Source organism: Chaetura pelagica, unplaced genomic scaffold, assembly GCF_000747805.2.
Source record: "Chaetura pelagica isolate M959 unplaced genomic scaffold, ChaPel_1.0 scaffold6, whole genome shotgun sequence".
NCBI lineage: Eukaryota > Metazoa > Chordata > Aves > Apodiformes > Apodidae > Chaetura > Chaetura pelagica.
The window spans coordinates 498,965-522,284 of record NW_009953491.1 but is presented as its reverse complement, the minus strand read 5'-3'; the positions used below and the strand labels follow the sequence as shown (position 1 = coordinate 522,284).

The 23,320-nt window shown below is 37.4% G+C and overlaps 1 protein-coding gene across 1 annotated transcript in view; it reads left to right on the top strand.

Moving 5' to 3' along the window:
- The window catches only part of LOC104389984 (potassium voltage-gated channel subfamily KQT member 1-like), a 485,421-nt gene that overhangs the window by 25,472 nt on the left and 436,629 nt on the right, over positions 1-23,320 (top strand). The window contains 3 exon segments of the mRNA XM_009999050.1: positions 12,973-13,099; positions 17,477-17,555; positions 20,395-20,491. Coding sequence (XP_009997352.1) covers positions 12,973-13,099; positions 17,477-17,555; positions 20,395-20,491 — 303 coding nt within the window.

Below are 23,320 nucleotides of genomic sequence, written 5' to 3'. Positions count from 1 at the left end.
TGAACTTGGAATACAGTCTCACAAATTATTGTGCCACACTTAAGTACCAGAACGTGTAACCTGGGTGTATGGCATGTTTTAATAGTAATAACTTGGGGGTAGGGAAGGGAACATGGCTTTCTTTCTTTTTGTTTCCCATATGGTACAGCCTATTCCCAACAGGCCTGTGAGCAATTGTATTTTTGAACTGGTTTAAAATTCCTTTTTAAAAATAGGTTAATTCTTTCAATAGCTACAGGGAAGAAAAAAGCCTACAGTCAATCATTAATCTTGAGTCAACAGTGTTCACTTTCTGTCTTTGATAGAATTGTCTCCTAATTATTACTTGTGTTTATCTGCTACCTTCCTAATGGTGTTCAGAAGTGCTCCTTAAATACCATGGGATTGCATGCAGAATGAGTTTGTGATTCCTGCCTGATCTGCACAGCTACTTCCCCATGCACTTTTATGCCAGGAACCTGGCTCTTGAAGAGTGTTTATCTTGAAGAAGACAAAACCTGACAGCTGCTTTTTTTTTTGTTCCATCATCCTTACCTGTTGCATGCTATTCTGTTTTTAACTTCAGAATCTTTCAAAATGTGTATTCTGAGAAATCAAGAAAGCAGCTATGTTCATATTTCTTTTAAACTGGAAAACCTGCTTCATACTTCAGTTCTTCACTGATATAGTTACAGATGGTTTGGTCATAAATAATTGAAAGAAGAAAAAGTATTAAAATACTAGAGTTAGTTTTAATCTGCTTGTTCCTAAAATAAATACATGCACTTTTCTATCATTAGCTTAAGTTTCTGTCATGGGTCAACTCTATTTCCATTGACCACATCACCCATAGTTCTATCCATTTTACAGCTTGCACTTGTTGAAATTTTCAACAGATCAATCAAATTAGTGCTGGTTGCTTATGATGTGCTTCATTACAAAAATTCTGCCTGCTTAACTTTCTTTTTGACTTTTAGTATTTGTATCTTATATATCTTATATAAAGGGAGACTTACACGAAGTCTCCCTTTTATATCCTTTGTTCTATGAATAAGCCTTTAAAATCTTATTTAGTATGGTGTATAAAGTTAAGCTCTTCAGCCACTTTCTTCCCTGGGATGTTATCAAAATTACATGAACACATCTGTTTCCTGATGTGTAAAGCTTTCTTTCAGGTGTGTGTGCTTATTAAACAACAAATATATATATTTTCACTAGTTAATATTGTTGGCTGGTCGTTCAGAGCAAAGAATGTCTTGAGCTGTTGTCAAAGATCTGCTCACATATCGGCACAGACTTTTTGCATGACCATAGGCAAACCTTGACGTTGTCTGAGTCCAAGATCACAGTAGCTAAGTGATTGAGATTTAAAATTTTAAAAGTATTTAAGAGTATCTTTACATTTCCATGGAAATTACTGGTTTTGTTTAAGAAGTTTATACTAGAAAAGGTTTTCAGCAAACCCTGCCTATGCTTATGTCCATCTGTTTTTTTCAGGCTTCCTTCATTGTGTCGCTTTTATGCAACATTTTATCCTTCCACTTTGTCCCAAATTTTTGTTCCTTAATATATGCAGTTAAAAACTGACCTTACTCTAAGATTATTGTGTTGAAAAATGTTTTTTTATAAGTTGCCAAAGCCTGTTGTGTAGGCTTTTGCCTACACAGCAGAAGGCTGTAATGTTTTCTTAATGATCTAGTAGTTTGTGTGTCAGTTTTGATTTGTAAATGGCATCTAGATCTTTAAGAATATGGCATTGAAAAATAAACTATAAAGTGGGCCAGGTGTAATTCCTCCTTTGAGAATTAATCTGTTTTCATAGTTAGAGGTCATATATTTTCCTACCAGGAGAGGTCACCATGGTAGTTTACAAAAGACATTTTTATTTTTGTTGTAAAAGACCTTGCAAAGACAGAGTTTCTTAGCTCTTGGGACTAATTTCACTAATTGTTCTGCCTAAAAACAAGAACAAAATATTATTTTTATCATGCACATAATGTTTTTACACACTATGAGTAACAGAACACAGAAAGTCATCAATTTGTATAAGGACAGACTACTGTAGACTGAAAGGAAATTTTTCACTGCCTTAATATATTGATGTTAATTACTTTTTAAATTTAAGAATACCAAGTGTTCCTGACTTTGAGAAAATAGAATGTTTTTGCTATAAATCATATTGATTCAAATTTATTTATTTAATTTCTACTTGTATGCTGTGAAATATTTAATATTGTGATTATTGCAGTTGGAATGGAAGAGGGATAGGAAATGTTTATCTGAATATGCTTTCCAATTCAGAGCACATAATCCAAATGTGAAATCGCTGCCACATTTTCAGGCTAAGTGGTAACGGCAGGACTGTGTAGGAATTGCTATACTGGATTGTAGCAAAAGCTTAGTTATTTCAGTGTTAAGTCTCTGGTAGTAGTCTGTTTTCAGTGCAAAAAATGGAGACTTTCTTACAAAGTTATTATCTATTCAAATAAGTAAAGCACTTCTCAGTCTTCTCTTTTCCTTTCAACAGGGGTCACTACATTCTAGTCGTATTCTCCTGATGAGTGGTTTCCTGATGTAGTTGTCTCAGCCTTATGGGATAAAACTTTATTATCCTAGAAGCTTTCTGCATCAGAGCCACGAACAAGGGTGTTAGTCTTAGCAGGGATCCCCCCTCACTGTTTCAGCAGGGCTGGATCCTGGATTCCAGTGTTTTTTGGAGATGAGCTGTTGTGGTACTGCTTCCTTTGGGAGATAGACTTCATGTGTCTGCTTTCCTCTGATGTGTTTCTTTGCTAGAAAAAAGCAACAGTATATCTTCTGAACACATTAACACCCATCGTTCATAGCAATATGGTACTAGAAGGTACACAATACCCTTAAAAACTGTTTTCAGGGTCCTCACTTGTTGCCTCTATTGTAGGCCCTCACTGCCCTCTTACATTGCTTGATTGTCAGCAGTCCTCATGCGGTGACTACATTCATCACATAGCTTTTCGTAACATTCCTGTGTTTGCAAATCCTGTTGGAGAAAAGGCTGAGATGTAAGATTAGGAGCTCCACCAGGCTGAGATGTAAGATTAGCAGCTGCACCAGACTGAGATGTAAGATTAGGAGCTCCACCATCAACTGCTGCTTAAGCTTTTCAGGGAGAGAGGCTTATGCTGTGGCTGTATTTAGGAGTCAGGATTTTAGGGAATGATCTCATTAAAGAGTTCTAGGCTGCTAATGGGTCACAGTGCTCTGTGTCTTTCACTGCTCAGTTCTGGCTTTATATAATGATTTCTTCTGAAGACATCCTCCTGCTGTATGTATCAGCTAGGCTGTCTCAGAGTACCCAGACTTCAGAGTACTGAGTGACAGTTGGTTTACTTAAACCAGATAAGACATGAGTGGATTTTAACTGCTCTGCTTCTGAACTGGACCTCAGGATGGCTTTTCTTTTTTGAAAGTAGTAAGCTGATGACACTATTTTCAAAGTGTGGGTTTTTGAAAGAGGACACGCTCTCCTGCCTCTCTCGTCCACTCCTCTTGCCTCCATCTCCTTGGGAACAAGGTGAGTATGAAGACCTTTCTCCTCCTTCTCATCTTCTAGGCTGCTTAAACCCATACATCCCCCGTAGGGAACTCTTCCTGCCTCCCTAGAGTGGAGGAGGAGATCTCCTGCTTTATTTTTTGGCTCTGCTTTTTTCCCTTCTCCCATTTAAGCTATGTAGTCATGTCATAAAATGCTGTGTTACCTTTAATTTGTTAGCAGAGAATAAACAAGGCAGCATGGTATGTAAGCTTAATTTAGTATACTTTATGATTTACAGTGTAAGTGTATCTATTCTAGCAGGTTTGAGGGAATTTTCTCCACCTCATCAAAGCAATTAGCATTAGAAAGTAAAAACAGTGGAATTTTTATCCATTTCCTGCTTTTGTGTCAATTTGTAACTCTGCATCTGTGCTTTGCCACATGGCATTAGCACTCAGGGCCTTTTCCACCTCTGTTTAGGAAAGTGATATGTCCATAATCTAATACGTGAAGCTCACAGATACTCCTGCTGGCCTCATCAGATCAGTTCTTACAGAGAATGGATTTTTACAGATGATGGTATGCAGAGTAGGTCTCATAATATTTAGTGGCATTCGGTGATACTTGTGTAGTGTTTAATTCTTGTGTAACAGTAGGTGTTAATGAGGAATCTAATCCCTTAAAGGAACTGACAGGTAAAGTGCTTCAATAGAAAAATACACTATTTCTTCTACACTGTGGAAGAATCAGACTATTAGTATAGAATACATCTGACTAAAAATAACCACATGACTCAAATGTTTTTTCCCTATTCTTTTATTCCTTGTAAAACTGTGAGAGACAACACAAGAACAAGAATCCCTGTTTCTGAGCTTCTGTTTTGTAGCAAGGTGAAATAATAGATCAGGAATAATACATTGTTATATATTATAGTATTATATAATATACAGCATTATTAAAATATATATGGAAAATTGTTTCATACACTGAACATATTAGGAAAAAAATTGAGTCCAAAAGTCTTTCAACACACTCGACAAGCTTAAGTTGTCTGCTAAGAAATCTTGCTGAGTTGCCAGCTTTCTTGCTTTCTAGAATTAAATGTAAATATCAAGCTTCTCAATGTGAATGATGATACAATTATTCCTGTTGCTTATATTACCTTGTGGCTTGCCCTCTGAAGTACAAAACGTGTTGGACAATTGTTGTGTGCTTTTCAACTACCTGGAATCACTGTGAATTACATGTGGCTGAGTCTAATGAACAAAGGGCCAACTCATAATGCCCTTCTTCAAATTTTACTCACTTCTTACTCTAGCTCTGTAGAGTTTGCTGTGCAAAGTGGTTTCAGAATGTGGCCCAAGAGACTGCATAAACATTTCTGACTTAGGAGTGAGAGGAAGGTGGAGAGGTACATGCAGGATTTTTCCAATTCCTTCCCTCAGAATTCAGAGAACTTCCTGAATGAAAAGGTTAAGAAACCTGGATATGATTATTTACAGTTCTGAGTTGGATATTCACATTGGGTGGATTCCACTCCTGGAGCAAAGGTAAACCTTTCCCCTCCTGCAAGAGGTGGTCCCTTCAGGTCAGGCTTCAAAACATGCTTTTGGGGAACTCGAAGGCTCCTTTAGGGTACTGGTGGATCTATAGAGAAATGAAGAACTTCAGGCACTAACTTCTTGAATCTTCTTAGTTCACTATTTGATTGTGTTTGTCTTAGCCAAACACAAACTCCTTCTGAATTAAGAAATTCTAGGAAAAAAAGTCCTACTAAAAATAATTGAAACTGTAGTTAATTTTCTTTGTAGAAAAACAGTTCCCTGCCTAAACAGAATTAAAAAGTAAATCTTCCCATCTGGCTCACCTAACTGATTTGAATTGTAGTTGTCACAGGTGACTAGAGCACCATGTGTTTCCATCATTAGTGTACAGCTTCATTCTTCACAGAAAATTGTAAATGTTGATAAACTGAAAATAAAGTTACTTCTGGTATGAAGTCAGCAAATTCAGCATATGTATCAGACATGCATGGAAATAAATTTTTAAGAAATGTTAAATAAATCCATTTGTATCCAAACAACAGACTTGGAAACATGAAGTGCATTGGTTTAATCTGAGAGATGTAAGTCCAAATACTCTAATGATGCTATAGGACACTCAGTAGCGATTGGCATATTTTCTTCCATATATTGGATATTATATTTTCATATATGATGTTTGTCATCTTTATAAAAGCAAGCATGATGGTGCAAAATAAGCATTTTCAGTAGCAGTAGGTTTTCATAGCATTCAATTAACTACTAAGCTAAACAGGTCACTAAATTGACATTTTCAGCTCTAAGGACTGGAAAACCTTGAAGACAGGTTATCAGATTAAACTTTGGACATAAGTACACGTGTGCAAACATTTGGACTATTAAACCTTTATGCCTGCTTCTGAGGCTTCATTGTTTTACGCTGCCATTCCTTGATTGAATCTTCGTGAGCACACACTATTCATTTAGCCATCCCACTTCCTCTTTTTACCCAAGCACCTAAATATTCCAATAAAAAAAAGTGAAGAGAGCCTTGTGTGTGCTCTCCACCTAAAACACAGCTGCAGCTGAGAAAATACTTGTCTTTTTCATGTGTGCACTTTAATCACTCCAGCCGAACTCCTTCCCTTCCCCTGCTTCCTCTGTGCAGTTATCCATAACCATACTGGAACATATTGTAAATTCCAGGCTATATTTTTCATTTACACATACTCCTGTATAAAATGTTGATTTTCTGTGTAAATGTAAGCATTTTTCTATTTGGTAATCAGTGACATTCTTGAGGAAAAGTTGATGGCTTTTCCACAAGAGTTTCTTATTTGACTGATTGAATTAGATATGGATGGAAGTTACTTGCCCACATATTTCCTTTTAAGGTTATTTTTTTATATTTTAATAAAATTTATAAAATGGAGGTATACTAAGAATAGCATAAACCCTGTTATGTATTATTTGATGATTTGTTGGCGTTGGAGGGAAAGACTTATGCAGTGGCTACATTTAGGAAAAAGAAGAAAAAAATACAAAGATGAAATGAAGTTAAGGGCAGAGGATATTATAGGTGTATGTTCTGAGTTTTTTTCCCAGACAGGAAAACAGGGACAAGCATAGAATAATGAAATATTCCTGCAGCTGACTTTAGCAGAGGTACTAGACGGCACAAGCCTGCATGTTAAATGCTGTCCCTATTACTACTGTGGCAATTTGAATTGTCAACAGTATCCCTTCCCTCCAACAACACAGGAAGAGACTAACGTGTGAGCATCAAGAATCAGGTCCATGCTGCTGTTTCCTTCCTCTGTGCTTTGCTTCCTGGAAGATAATTTGAGTTGCAGCACTGCCTAAGACCCTCTCATCTGACACAGTGTGCCTCTGGCTGTGCCTCTGCAGCAGATTGGGTGCCCTAGGCAAAGGGTGATGCTCTGTGTTTTTCCACACTTGTCTCATGATCCTTTAATGGGTCATGGCAAATGTCCTGACAGTTTATGGCAGGTGTTCTGTTCAAAGGATATGCAGCTTTCCTTTCCCTTTCTTTCCTCATTGGAGTTCAGAGAAGGGTTGCTGAGAAAAATGAAAGGCTGACACTCAGAGCTCTATTTATTAGCTCTATTTTGATCAAGCCTGATGTGGCTCTTATTTTTTTGAGGTAACAGTTTGTTCCTACTTGTTACTTTCAGTTTTGATTTCATTAGGAAGTTCATCCCTGTCCACAGCAATTCCTTACCATCTTTTGTTGCCATTTTGGTAAGAAACATTATTCTCCCTGACTTTCCAGAAAAGCCCTGGATAGTTTTTGGGTTTTGGTTTCTTTGGGGGTTTTGGTTGGTTGGTTGGTTTTGGTTTGTTTGGGTTTTTTTGTTTTGTTGTGGTGGGCTTTTTTGTTTGTTGGTTTGATTTGGTTTAGTTTTGTTGTTGTGGTTGTTTTCACCAGAGGTAAATGTGAAGCAATAAATTTAAGGTTGTTTATGTGTATAGGAGGAAAAGGAGGTAGGTTAGGTTTTTTTTTAAAGGTGAATTAAGTGAGGTGAACCTTGATCAGACTTGACAGCTCTGGAAATGGTTGTCTTATATTTTTCATTAGAAGTAAACACAACAACAGTTTGAGTTTCATAATATTCCTTTGTTGTTGTTGTTTAATTTTTCCTTCCTCTGTGCTTTGCTTCCTGGAAGATAATTTGAGTTGCAGCACTGCCTAAGACCCTCTCATCTGACACAGTGTGCCTCTGGCTGTGCCTCTGCAGCAGATTGGGTGCCCTAGGCAAAGGGTGATGCTCTGTGTTTTTCCACACTTGTCTCATGATCCTTTAATGGGTCATGGCAAATGTCCTGACAGTTTATGGCAGGTGTTCTGTTCAAAGGATATGCAGCTTTCCTTTCCCTTTCTTTCCTCATTGGAGTTCAGAGAAGGGTTGCTGAGAAAAATGAAAGGCTGACACTCAGAGCTCTATTTATTAGCTCTATTTTGATCAAGCCTGATGTGGCTCTTATTTTTTTGAGGTAACAGTTTGTTCCTACTTGTTACTTTCAGTTTTGATTTCATTAGGAAGTTCATCCCTGTCCACAGCAATTCCTCACCATCTTTTGTTGCCATTTTGGTAAGAAACATTATTCTCCCTGACTTTCCAGAAAAGCCCTGGATAGTTTTTGGGTTTTGGTTTCTTTGGGGGTTTTGGTTGGTTGGTTGGTTTTGGTTTGTTTGGGTTTTTTTGTTTTGTTGTGGTGGGCTTTTTTGTTTGTTGGTTTGATTTGGTTTAGTTTTGTTGTTGTGGTTGTTTTCACCAGAGGTAAATGTGAAGCAATACATTTAAGGTTGTTTATGTGTATAGGAGGAAAAGGAGGTAGGTTAGGTTTTTTTTTAAAGGTGAATTAAGTGAGGTGAACCTTGATCAGACTTGACAGCTCTGGAAATGGTTGTCTTATATTTTTCATTAGAAGTAAACACAACAACAGTTTGAGTTTCATAATATTCCTTTGTTGTTGTTGTTTAATTTTTTAATTATTTTTTTTTTAAGAAGGACCACCTATAGAGTTGTGATGCTTGTCCATTTTCCATGCCCTTTTGGTCTTTGGCCTGACTGAGGCTGCCAATAAATGTGTTAATTGCTGTGGTTTTGCTAATGTGGACACCTGTCCAGGATAAACCAGAGATCAGTCATTAATTTTAAAATTTACTGAAGATGTAGGTTCCTCCTTCTTCCTCCTTCCTGTCAATAATTTATTTTTCCTTTCCAGACTATGTAAACTTATTGACTTCAGTGGGGTTTCCCAGACATGACCAAGGTGGGTCCTTGGTGGTAGCTGGAATAAAATCATAGGTTCTGGAATTTGCGTTGAGAATAAAATATCCTCTGGCCAGATAGAGTTTTAATTTCAGCTTTTAAAAGTACACTCAGAGGATCATTGAGGAATAACCTAAGTCTAAGAAGTTTTTGCTTCCTCAGCACTTACCTGTCTCCTTTCTACACAATTTTTTACCCAACTCACCCAGTGATTCTAATAGGCAGTTTCTGTAGAAATCCTTCTTCCACTGTCACCAGTGTTGTGTGTCAGAACTAACACTGAATAAACTGTCACTGAGTGACAGAAACATGTTTTTTATGCAGTTGGATGGCACATTAGTTTTCCTTTAAATTGCTATTAATATCTTCCCTTGACAAAGGGTAAGTTACCAACATTGGCAACAAAACCACATAAACTGTGTTTACTAATTACATTTCTTCCTCTGAGACTGTGTAGACATCATTCTGAGGTGGAACTCAATGGAGCTCAGCCATTTTAGTCTGCAGATAAGGATGTGGAATTGTTTGCTTCAGAAATGGTGTTTTTTTTTCAGTTCAAGTTTTGGTTCTAGCTTTCTGCTTAACCGCAGAAAGAAAGGCTCATTACTTCAGTACTGCAAAGCTTCAGTGCCATTCCTCCAGCAGGTCTATTCAGTCCATACAGAGAGTGTGGTGGAAATAGGAAATCCTTAATAAGAGACTTGAAAACAAATGTTTTCATTGAGATGACACCAGGAACCTGCTAAAATGTAGACACTTTAATGGGAGAGCACTTTGCAAGATCCCCAAAATGCAGGAATTGTGGGGTTTTTTTAGATTGTTCTTGAATTTTGCTTAGATTATTATTCTCAAATAAATGTTTTAATTTAGTTTTTACACAAGAGCACAGACTTAGAAGTATTACTTGTAGAAGCTCTAGATAATAGAGTAACATTAACATTCAAACTTATGGAGCTGATTTGCTGTGTATTTTCTTGTGCTTCTGCCTTGAACCTGCTGTAAACCTTCTTAGCTTTCTACTATCCTTGGCTTTAGTCAGCCAGAAAGTGCCATGAAAACAGAGGAAGACTGTGCCTAATTTCTTGGTTCTCATTCCAGGCAAAACAAGGAGGTAGAAGTGAATACAGAAATGTTAACCTTACTTTGTTAAAAATAAAAATTGAAGTGAAATTTTACATATTAGTGTATAGTTTTTCTTACTTGTTTTTCAGCTTTGAAATACTTTGCTCTCTTTTCAACCCCTCAGAATGTCAGTTTTTAATACATGTTGGTATTGTCATTAAGTGAAAATTGTGATTTAAGTGTGTTCACTCTTTGGGTGCTTTAGAATTCCCCAGGTGCAGATTGCAAACATGTTTAAGTTAAAATACAAGTATTTTCCAAAGCTGTAATTTATATAGTAGGTGTTTGGTGACTGAGTTACTGGATACAGTTTGGGTTGGAACAAAGCCTAGCAACTAGATTTTGGGTGTGCTAGCATAGTGCCATTGCAGAGGAAAACCAGGAAGGAAGGAACAAAGATCTCCCCCACTCCTGTAAAATACGTGCTGTGAGCTGAGCAGGAAAAAAAGAGTGCAGTGTGGTGAGGTGCATCAGGGCAATTTGCGTGCAGGAAGGGCACTGAAACTCTGCCAGATGGACAGGGGAGCAATGGTATCCACCTGGCAGAAGGCCATGTCCTCTCTAAACTCTGTAATCACCAGGACTGACACAGCTTTCCCAACAGAGCTCTGGTGAGAAGGTGCTGCTGCCCATGTGTCAGGCTGCAGGGTGTGCCTACTCTTACACCAATACAGTGGACAGCAGTACTAAGCACAGTTGTAGGAGGTGCAGCCCAGCAGAGGAATTCCACTTAGTGGCAGAGCTCTGGGAGGAGGTGAGGAGTCCACAACTGCTGGTCACTTTTTAAGAGCCATCTCTTAAGAGTGCAGGAGCAGACAATTCCAAAGTTTTGGAGGTGAAACAAGCAGGACAGAAGGCTGGCTTGGCTAAGCAGGGATCTTCTTCTAGAACTTAAGCAGAAAATGCAAGTGTACAGACATTGGAAGCAAGGCCAGGTGACATGAGAGGACTACAGAGATGCTATTCACCATGGTAGGGAGAAAATATGTGTGACCAAAGCTTGGTTAGATTTCAAGCTGGCCAACACTGTGAAGCATGACAAAAAGAGCTTTTAAAAATATGTTAATAGCGAAAGGAGAATCAGAGATAGCGTTGGAGTGTTGCTTGATGAGTTTGGTCACCTCACAAATAGGGATGTAGAGAAAGCTGAGATGTTTAATGACTTCTTCACCTCTGTCTTCAACACCGATTGTGAGCTCTGGGAATCCCAGAGCCCTGTATTGGAAGAGACAAGGGGGGATGATAAATTCCCAGCTGACCCTGAACTTGTTCGAGACTTGCTGCTCCAGCTGGATGCACATAGAGTTATAGGGCCCAGTGTCATTCATCCCAGGGTACTGAAAGAGCTGGCCAGTGTAATTTCAGGAGTTCTCTCCATTAATTTTCAATGATCTTGGAAGTCTAGAGAGGTCCAAGTCAACTGGAAGCTGGCAAATGTCGTCCCAATTTTCAAGAAGAGCAAGAAGGAAAACACTGGTAATTAAAAGCCTGTCAGTCTCACTTCAGTGCCTGTTAAAATTGTGGAGAAGGTTAATTTGGGAATTAGTGAAAAACACTTGAGAAACAATGTAGTCATTGGTCATAGCCATCATGGACTCATGAGGAAAGTTCTGCTTAACCAACTTGATTTCCTGACAAGGTCACCCACCTAGTTGGCAAGGGAAGTAAGTAGATATAGTGTTTTCAGATTTTAGCAAAGCTTTTGATACTGTCTCTCACAGTATCCCTCTGGACAAAATGTCCAGCACACAGCTAGACAAGTCCATAAGATGTTAGGCAAGCAACTGCAGAGACACCTTAAAGAGAGCTGGACAGACTAGAGAGCTAGGCAATCACCAACTGTATGAAATTTAACAAGAGTGAGTGCTGGATTCTCCACCTGGGATGGGGCAATGAGTATACATACAAATTGGGGAATGAGAGGCTGGAGAGCACCCCAAGGAAAGAGATTTGGGGGTTGGGTTGATGGCAAGTGGAATATGAGTGTTCCTTGGCAGCCAAAAGGGCTGACTGTGTCCTGGGGTGCATCAAGCATGGCTTAGGTGGCTGGTAGGGGGAGGTGATTGTCCCACTCTACATTGCACTGGTGCAGCCACACCTCAAGCAGTTTTGGGCACCTCAGTATGAAAAGGACATCACACTATTAAGAGTGTTTACCAAGATGGTAAAAGGCCTTAAGGGCAAGACTTAGGAGGCCCAGCTGAGTTTACTTGGTTTGTTCAGCTTGGAGAAGAGAAAACTGAGGGGTGGCATCATTGCAGTCTACAACTTCCTCAGGAGGGGCAGCAGAGGGTTAGATGCTGATCTCTCTCTGGTGACCAGTGATAGGACATGAGGAAATGGAATGAAGCTGCATCAGGGGAGGTTCAGGCTGGACACTGGGAAAAGGTTCTTCAATGAGGGGGTGGTCAGTCTCTGGAATGGGGTCCTCAAGAAGCACCAAGCCTGACAGAGTTCAAGGCGCTTCTGAGCAACACTTGTAGTCATAAAGTTTAGTCCTAGGTAATCCCGCAAGGAGCGGGGGGTTGACCTTGATGATGATCCTTACGAGTCCGTTCCAATTTGAGATACTTTATGATTTTATTATTCTGTTTTGACTATACAAAATTTGGCATTACACTTTATCTGCATTTATAAATTCTGTGTAATGGTTTGGAATGTTTCACATACTTGTTAGTTTTAGGAATTATATGCTTGTAGCTTCCTTCCATTCCTTATTTTTTTAAGTTTTAAGTTTTGGAAATAAACAACAGAGGAGCAATAGATTATTTTTTTCCCTATGATACACTGATGGAACGGAGCTTAAACCATCCTTTTATTCAGGCAAATCACATTCAGGAACAGCTTATATCTCCCTTTTACATACTGGCTGGCATATGCATATAAAAAAGTGAACAGATGAGGCCCAATCATTTTTATTGCATCTTTCATCTCAACAAGCTTATTTGTATTAGTCATAGGAATAAATTAGATGTGCAAACTGCAGTCTGTCTTTTAATGAAAAAAAAACCCTGACGTTTTGTCCTTTTAATTCTGATAGGAGATAGTTCTGGTTGTGTTTTTTGGTGCTGAATATGTGGTCCGATTGTGGTCTGCAGGCTGCAGGAGTAAGTATGTTGGCCTCCAGGGAAGAATACGCTTTGCCAGAAAGCCAATATCCATTATCGGTAAGATTTAAACATTTCATTTTTTTTTCCCCTTAACTTTGCTATCATCATCTGTTTGAAAGTAAAGATGTCCACTACTGCAGAGACCATATTGCAGTTCTAAGCTATGTCAGTCATTCAATTACTTATCTGCTTTGTGATGCTATGCAACTATTTCTTCTTTGGAAGTGCTAGAACTGAACATTTAAAATATGGCTGTGAGATACAGGCAGACATCAGCTTGAGAAAGGCAAAATTGGGAAGTGAAGAATAAATCTGCTTGTGTAACTGGAGAAAACTGAGACAATTTTGAACACATGCAGTCTTCCTTAGGTCTGGTGTGAAAAGCAAACACAAAGGTGAGTATAAATTGGGAAGAACATGGAAACATGAAAAGTATAACTCAGGAAAATTTCCCCTGGGTTGTACTAAAGCGAAGAAATTTTAGATGGTTTGAGGGACTGTTGGGGGTAGCATCTCTGGAGTAAGAGAGAGTTTAGGGGAAGAGGTGAAGAAGAGAACCTGTGAAACAGAGGGATTAATAAAAGGTGATGTTTGGATAAAATTGTAGTAGACCATAAAAAGAGAATTTCTATTTTAAACCTGTGATTTTATATAGATTCCAGTAGAGCTGTGAATTTTATGCTACTCAAACATCAACTCGTTGAGTTTTAAATAGAGCAAAGTGGAAGAGGTGAAAAGGGGAGAGAATGAGCTGATGTTTCCTCAACCATCTGTGACTTTATGAAACTTGGTGCAAAAACTCAGGAAACAATGTATTCTATTATACATCTGGTATGGGTAGTGAATTATGTGATGAGATACTGTACTCAGTTTTGGGTTATTGAGAAAGAAGTGTTTCATTACATATAAATTCTTCATCTGCATCTAGAGCCGATTTAGTTTCATGATCTAACCATGAAACCTGTAGATAACTTTTTTCCTCCCAGTCACTTTCTTGACTTCTCTTTCAATTAAGAAATGCTTCTTAGGGTGGTATATTAGGGTACATAGATGCAGGAGAAAATCTGGCAGTCCCATTAAACTGTGATTTCAGCTTGATACAGGTTCTGAGTACTGGTATTGCACACTTGCCACACTAAACATTAATGTTTGCATAGACCTTGGAGAAAAAACAATAATTTTTGTTAAGGAAAGCTAAGAATGACTACAGCTGGTTGGGAATTCAAAAGCATCAGTACTTTTTTTACATCTCAAATTCCCCGAAGAATGCAATGCATGTAAAGTCAAGTTTTATTTTTTTACATATCTTGTGCATGTGGAACTGTGTCTCCACTAATCCAAATAGCTAAGCGTGGGAAATAGACTTTCTAAGAATGCTAGAATCATCCTGACTCATCATTTTCATATCAACAAGAGAAAAATATGAACACTAGAAAAAAAGAAATTAAAGTATTAGAACAGAAAGTAAAAATAAGGTATTCATTTTACTTTTGTATTAATATAAAAGTCTTTGTTTTAGAAACTATCATTGAAATATCTTTGATAACAGAGGGATTCCTTTAATGGCTTTTGTCCACATTAAATTTTGATTCATTCTTAGAAAGTTCAGCTTGAGTAGCACTTTTTACTTTCTCTACTTTCTCCTATTCTCTTTCCTTTTTCCCTCTCTCTAATTGTAAATAAAAATTATTTTGGAGCTTATTACCAGAAAGAGATTTAGTAGTGAAGTGTAATTGTTACTTTCTTTTATTAATTTGTTTGATATTATTGCATTCCATGCTGCATAAAATAGTATGTTAACATGACATTTCTGTAACTGGGCTGGGAGATGTTACGATAGGACATATGATTTCCTGAATGTTCATTTCAAATGGAAGATGATGCAACTTCTCTACCTCATTAATATTTTTTCTTACTATTATTTCTTAGACAGATTTTCTACAGTTAGCCTAATTTTTCTCCTCTTTGCAAACAGATTATAGGTGATTACATTTAAGAGAGAAAAGACAGTTCTATAATTAAAGACCCTGTCAGGAGACATAGATCAAATTAATTCTCAGCTTACCAAGACTCTCTAGAAAAATCACTTTGTCTCTTCATGCTTCTTCATTATCTAGTTCACAGAAAGACGTTTAAAGAGTGTGCAGTGCTCATGTACTATGGCAGCAACAGCAGTAGTGATACCTTTCTTAAATACTGATTTAACAATTCCATTACTTACTATTTCAGTCGGGCTAGGTTAAGAGCTAAATGCTTCTGAAAATCCCAACCTAATTAGACTTTTATAAAATGCATGAACCAAGCACATGCAAAATCAAGAGAATGTCCTTTCACAACATCTTTTATCCTTTGGTCATTGCAGAAAATGTCACAAAGAACCAAGTGTTGCTATGTGCTGAAGTTTATGCAGAACTAAGTAATATTTCACTGGAAAGCAGTTTTTTAGATAAGAAATGGCAGCTGTTTGGAACTTTTCAGTAATTCAGAACGTAACAGTAAGCCACAAGGACAGTGGACTAGCAGTGGACTAGATTTTCCAATCTGTGTACTACATTGCTGATTTGCAGGGAACATGATTTATGTAGGTCATTCAACTATATATGTAGTGCACATATTGTATAGATGATATGTCATTTTTGTCCCTGCACATCTTGTGCATGTACATACGTGTTTGCAAGCATGTAAGGAGGAAGAATGTTTTGAGAAGGATCTCCACACATTGTTGTTCATACATTGCTGGAATTACAGTTTTGAAATTACCAAGGCTTCCTGAGACTTTCCTTTTTTAGAAACTTACATGAATACTAATGTAATGCTGATCTAAATACTAATGCTTGTTAGAGTTGAAAAAGTTATTTAAATAGATGTTGGCTCTTCATCCTGCTATTTTCCATGCCAGGAGTCTGCTTCTGTGCTGGTCATCTGTTGGGTATGTATATGTCTGAGAATTTAGTAAGGACATCAGGTGCATCGTTTGCATAAGGGCAAAGATCTGTATTATGAAGTGATAATACAGAAATAAGACTATCCCAGAATGGAAACTCTGTGCCTTAACTTTTCCTTCCCTATATTTATTTTCATTTTTATAAACGTCCAATTACTGTAGCACAGTCTTTAAACTGACTGAGTGGAGATGAATCTTGCTTTTACAGCACAAAATCAGACTGATACTGCAAATTAATCCAAGTCAGGGAGTGAAGGATACTGTTAATTGTAGAACTACTGCAATATTTGTTGCAGCAACTACGTGGTAGTGAATGAGGCAGGAGAATGTTTGAAGGAGAGGAAGAAAAGGTTACCTTTATTGAAGGGAACTGTTGTTGCCTCTGTAGCTGGATTCCATCCTGCATCTTGCATAGGCATCACATGGAAACTCTCTGGCAGTCCTTTCAATCACTTTTCACAAGTATGCCTCATTTTCTGGATGTCCAAATGAAGACTTTGAAGTCAGGTTACAGAGGTTCTGAGCCTTCACAGCTGCAAGTGAAGTCAGCAGGCACTGTTTTTCTTGAAGTGCTACATAACATTAAGTGCTCTGAAGAATAAAGTGCTGCCTGTTTAAAACTGGCAAGGAAAATTTACCAAAACTTTCCCTCATTCTTACTCCATTTACTGCCCACTTAGAGTGCAATCCTTTATATTCTGGTTAGAATTTGAAAGTGAAAAATCCTCTAAAGAGGATTACCACAGAAATGCCCTGAAGGAAATCTGAAAAATGTCTTCTCAGAGTAATGTTAGAATAGGGTTCAGTAATTAAAAGCAATAAACCTGTTCACTAAACTAGGGTGAGAGAAAATAAGGATGCTGGCACTGTGAACACAATCCATCAGCTGCACCCTGGAATGCTGGAACTGTGTAAACTTTGCAGTTGTGGGGAAAAAAATGGAACTCTGGGAACAGTATTTTTTTTTCATACAATTAAAGACTGTATCACAAAGTATACCAATGACTCTGATTCCTTCTAGGCAATCTTTCTTCCGACAGTTCCCTAAACTTTGCAAGGTTGGCACTACATCTTTGATACCATTTTTAAATCAAGCGTCTGTGTGTGCTCGCCTATGATGCTTGGTTTCATCCATTTAATTATTGATTGAAAGAAAAACTAACTTACCTTTGTAAATTGAGATCCTTGAGCCAAAATGTGGATTCATTTCTAGGGTGTACATGTGTCTTTGCCTTTGCTGGTTTTGTGGCAAGCTGTCTGATCTGTCAAGATCTTTAAAATTTCCATTATTAAATGAATCATGGAATAAACAGGGTAATTGTTTTTTTGATGGGAAACTATTACATTAGCTTACTGTCCACCTAATTTCAGCTAACCTAATTTCTATTTTCAAAGTACTCTCCACAATCTGTATGTGTTGTGTCTTTCAGTGATGAGAGCTAACTTTTAATGCTTTTTTTTTTCTTTTTTTCTTTTTTTTTTTTAAACAGATCTAATTGTAGTGGTCGCCTCAATTATTGTTCTGAGCATCGGATCTAATGGACAGGTGTTTGCCACCTCTGCAATAAGGTATGTTTTTCTAGTGACTGTAGCTCTTCACAACCTCAGAGCTATGTAAGATGTGTATCTAATTTCCCAATTTCCAAATAAATTGTCTATGTAATTTCCCAATATAGGAAAAGTTACTATAACAAAACAATGGACAATGAAGGACTCTATGTTATTGTGCTTGGTCACTGGTTGGGGAACAAGAGTGCAGAAACAAAGTGTATGAAGAATGGTGGGAATGCTGAAGCCAAGAGGAAAAAAAACCTTAAGAAACATTATGTCCTATATAAAACATCAAACAGCTCTCTGAGACAACAGAGTATTAGAGAACATTGGTTTATTTAAGAAATAATTCAGACAGCACTTAACTAAGTATTTTTTACTTTGTTTAAAGAGTAATTATGCTTTGGTGGATTTGTTTGGCACAAGTCACTTGTACCATACACAAACCAGAAACATTTGATGTCTACAGTGCTTGTTCAGCTTGCATCAAGTACTGCAAACTTGTTTTGGGAAGTAAAGTAAATAGAAGGGTAAATAGAAGAACAGAATGATAAGCAGAGTACGTGTACTTCCCACTCCTTCAAACTTGCAAGATGTGCTGCATGTTCTGTTACAAGCCTCTCATTTCCAATGCAGTCTAATTACTGGGAAATGAGAATGTACTGTCCAAACTGTCTAGTTCTGTAGACAAACACTGGAGGGAACTACATGTATAAAGTATTTTTAATGTAGCTGTTACCATAGAAGATTAATCCTTACATGATGATAAATACTCACACAGGCAGCATGAATGTGATTTATGAACTCATATAGGAGAAGAGGAGAGTGAAGGTGAAATATCTGAAGATTTTGTTGAATTCAACTAGAAGTGTAGTTAAGGAGCCTTAATGGAAAGGCCTGCTGTGTGTTTATGTGTGAACCCAGCTGGCTTTGGGCTCAGTGCAGCCTTTCTTGGTATTAAAATAAGCAATTATTGTCCTACAGGTCAAAATGCTTTCTGCCAGAGAAACTTAACCCATGTCTAGCGACCATAACAGTGTTGCTATTGCCCCATTGAAAAACCATCTGGATCAAGCAAGCATTAGTCCCATCAGTTTTCCTCAGAACTGGGATGTGAGTGGCTCTTTTTAAATTTAGAAGCAATTAATCCCATATCCTTGCCTTTGCTTTTGTTGCCTGTAAGGTATATATAATGGGCCTCTTTGGATGTCCCTTAAATCCCAGGAATCCCAGAGAGCACGGGTGCTTGCATGTTTGGTTCTTTTCTTGTGGAATGAAGTTGCAAGCTGCAGACCCATCAGGAATGACAGGTTGATATTTTCATCCCTGCAGCAACCAGTGAGCCTGAAACCTAGTAGCACTGCAAAGTTCACAGCAGAGTTCTAGACTCTTCTGTCCTTACTGTTTTAAGTTCACCAAATTGATAAAAATGGTCATTTTCTCAACCAATTTCTTTTCCCTTTTCAGAGGTAAATGAGTTGTGCATGTTCAGTGGCTGTGTATCTGGAGTATCATCTTCTTCATTATCTTGTTTTTAGGCTTTATTTGTAACACTGCCAGCCTACAGAATGCATGTCAGCACCTAGCAGTAACATAGCTGTAACCATCTAGGTACATCAGAGACAGGAAAATCAAGAACTGCCATTGGGTCAAGGCATCAAGAGGTGTGTCTAGTAATTGTAAATGTAAATCTCTCCCCTCCTACCATAAGCAACCAGTGAACTATTACATTATATGTCTGCTGGTGCTCATGTATTTGGTAGTCTTGCAGTTCTTCTTGGACTCATGTTTTAATTAACAGGTTTGAAGTAGGTATTTTAAAGTTTCCAGGTAATTTAAATTATTATTCCAATGGCATATCCGCGAAATTACAAAACCCAGTAGCTGATATATGATTTGATAGTCAGGATTATTGTGTGCTTTCAACAAAAATTGCAAGCATTTGATTGCTTGATTGTCAACTGTGAAAATCTCCTTTCTGAATAAAGGAAAAGTTTGGTCTTTCTGAAAACAATATGCCTTCCCAGGGACTAAGGGTGACTTAATTTCCTCAGCTGGTGTAATGCAGAAAAATGCAGCCACAATGGAATTGAAGTAAGATTAAAATTTAAAAAAGCAAGCAAACAACAACATCAACATTTTAAGGATAGCTAGAAAGAACAAAAAATACTTTTAATGAATTTTTTTTAGATACATTAATTCAACTTTCATCCTTTCCTGCTCTTCAATGTTTTGTTTCAGTGATGAGACAGTAAGAGGTGCACAGGCAAATGGAGTTAATTGTCAAAAGGGTGACTAGAATAAAGTATTTCCATTGAATAAAATTCTTCTTAAGAACCATACTAATAATTGTTTTTCTTTAGTTGAAAATGTTTGGAGTTTATAATTCAGTTATTGTCCTAAAATCACATAGGACTAAATATATTTCCAATTAGATTATTTCTAACTTACACAAAAAGGACTTCAGTAATACCATGTTTGATTCACATTCTACTTTTGGCAAATAGAGAAAAAAAGTTTACTCATATTTATGTTAGCAAAGCTTGAAGCACTAGTTTTGCTTGGAAAGGAATCATTGGGGAATCATAATCCGGTAAAACATGCATGTTTCCTCTGAGTTTGAAAGCATGTATTTTAGACTCTTTTTTTGTTTCTTGTATTTTAACAAATTATTGTCCTAGTCAATGTTTCTGAATGTATCTGAATATAATGAAGTGTCTAATATATCTAAATATACTGTCTACTAGAGATGCCTCAAGCAGAAGATGCAACCCTAGTCAGGGGCAATCGTATCACAGTTCTCTAATATGGCAGTACATTCTAATTAATGATATTTAATATACTATTTTCCTTCCAGGGGGATCCGGTTTCTCCAGATACTTCGCATGCTACATGTAGACAGACAGGGTGGCACCTGGCGACTGTTGGGATCAGTTGTCTTCATACATCGTCAGGTACTAGATCTTGAAAGATCCCCAGCATTTTGTTTACTTTAGCATATTATTTTCATGGATTCCAAATTGTAGTTTGGTTTAAAGGTACAGGTACTGTTGCAGGAGAAAAAAATACTTGAAAAGTCCATCATGTGTTCCTTTCTATTTACATGGGAACACTATTCTTCAGGTCAGTGGCTAACAGGGTATCAACGTATTTTTTTGGAAGATAACTGTTGTACACTTTGATGTCGTCCTTCAATATAATTTATCAAATGCTGTTCTTTGGGCTGCCTTTCATACTGCAAATACTGTCCACTGCCTTCACAGAAGATGTGTTCCTAGCTGTACTCTGTGGAAAAACAAATACTCGTGGAAACACCTTGATAGAACAAGTACATTATTTAAATTGTATTTTCTCTGCCTAAATAAGGAGTTTTCTAATTCATTCTATAAATAAAAACACTAATTATGTTATGATAATATGCAAAAAAAGTTACTTTTTCAATAGTGTAGTCACAGAGGTAAACTTGGCTGTAAATATATATGTCATGGAAGTTTTGAAACAGTTATGTTGTAGAATAGCTCATTAAACAGGAAAAGCTTAAATGTTTTAGCATTTGAAACACTTCTAGCTGAAGGATTCTTTTTAGGACTTCATGGAATCTCTTAAAGAAAAGCCAACTTAACTTTATGACCATAATAATAAACTTTTATCATTAGCTTGAATATCACACCATACTATGGAGGGCTAATATTGTGCTAGGAATCTTTACATCGGGCTAGTAAGGGTGGTGTTTTAGCTGCTTTTTAGGAGTGCAGATTTTTTCTCCAGATATTGACAAATAGCTATCCACGCAGACATTGTTTCATTTGCTATTTAGACAACTGTTGTTCTGGCACAGAGAATGGGAGGTACTGAATCTAAAAGATTAATTTGATTCAAACAGTTATTTTTCTTCCCTTTATTTTTTTTTTTTCCCAGTACTGCAGGAAATTTCAAGTCATGATGGCTGTGGAGCATTGATGCACACCAAAGTACTCTAGTATAAAGCTTACTTTCATCCTGTCTAACATGATGACTTTTAATGCTCCAAGTCTGTGTGGTCTTAATTTATTATGGTCACATTGCCTGGATATCTAGCTAGGGCTGAGCTGGTATCCAAATACACTTTCTCAACATTTGCTAACCTTACTGACAGAGGTGTTTGAGAACATTTTTCCCTGTGGGTGTTCAGAATTTTAAGTCAAGAATCTGGAAATACTATCTCCAAAATATAACACTTTAATCTCAAATGTCACAAACATAAATAAGTTCACTGATTTGAAAGGAAAAAAACATACATACCCCTGGAGAAGTGAGGTTCTGAATAAACGCACCTGAAGTTCTGCTAATCCAAAGAAGTGTTTATGATGATATATAAAACTCTACAAGTCTGTAGTATTTGTCAAAGCAGATCACCCACTAACACATTAATAAAAAAAATAATCAAACATGCAGTTCTGTATTGACACTGGTCAAGTGTAGCTGAATTCCTAGCATGGTACTAAACAGAAGGGAAAATGGGACCTTTATTCCTGACCAGTTTCTTAAAGAGATTTTTATTTAAAAAAACAAACCAAATGGAAAACAAAGCCACCTCAGCTGCTTTTTCTTCACAGACAGAGTATAAGGTCCTTATTTATTTGTTGAGTTTGGTGCTTGTTCAGAAAAATGGGACACTAAACCCTTAAACAATGTGAGAAAATGAATTCACGTCTTTGTAACCTGTGAAAACAACAAGCACTTGGCCTAGGCTTGGGCCTAGAAGAGCATACTGAAGTTAACACCAATGATTTCCGTGTCTTCTGGAATTTTACATATAGCTGTGTTAGCTCACTCAGGCCCAGTATGGCTAGGCTGCTCTTCTATTTTCAGCAGGTGGAGTTTATGCAAGCATTTCTCACCAAAAGCAACAAAACATGAGTCAATATCCCCTGTGGTGATGGAAAGACATGGAAAAATCATGCAGCTTACTGAAAAACTGAGTTAGCCAATCCAGCTCAATTAATACTCTTTGGCATTGGTAGATGCCAGTCTATCCATATTTCTTCAAGAACATATTCTTTTAAAATCTTCTTCACTCCTTCTTAGATGCAGTATATATTAGATTTCTGCCATTGTTATTAATAATTAAATATAGGCATATAGTATTTTGTCTCTCTATACATATATAACATGGAGTGACATTTAGAATAAGGCTGAAGCAATTACCTTTGCATCTGGGCTTTACCTAACAGGACTTCAGACTTTGGATGAATATGACTGGAGCTGAGAGGTACCAGTGGTGAGATAATCTGAGCAGTTCTGTTGATACATCAACTACTTTGAAAAAATCTCCTAAGACTGTGCACAGCATATTTTTTCTGCCTGTTTCTCAATAAACTAGCACTTCACAAAGGAGTATTCAAATTATCATCCACTCCACTAATCCTGTCCACTGAGACAAAATTTAAAAGAAGCAGTAATAACCATTCCACAATAACATGTAAAATCTGTTAGTATCTGAGATGCAAGCAACATGCCAAGAGTAACAAAAAGATTTCTGTTGATGTGGAGAGAAGTCACAAATCTATTAGTGAGGAAAGCAGAGTGTTTTCTTTGTAAGCAGGGAGTCAGAGAATCACAGAATCTTAGGGGTCAGAAAGGACCTTGAAAGATCATCTAGTCCAACCCCCCTGCCAGAGCAGGATCACCCAGAGCACATCACACAGGAACGTGTCCAGGCAGGTTTTGAATGTCTCCAGAGAAGGAGACTCCACAGCCTCTCTGGGCAGCCTGTCCCAGGGCTCTGTCACTCTCACAGGAAA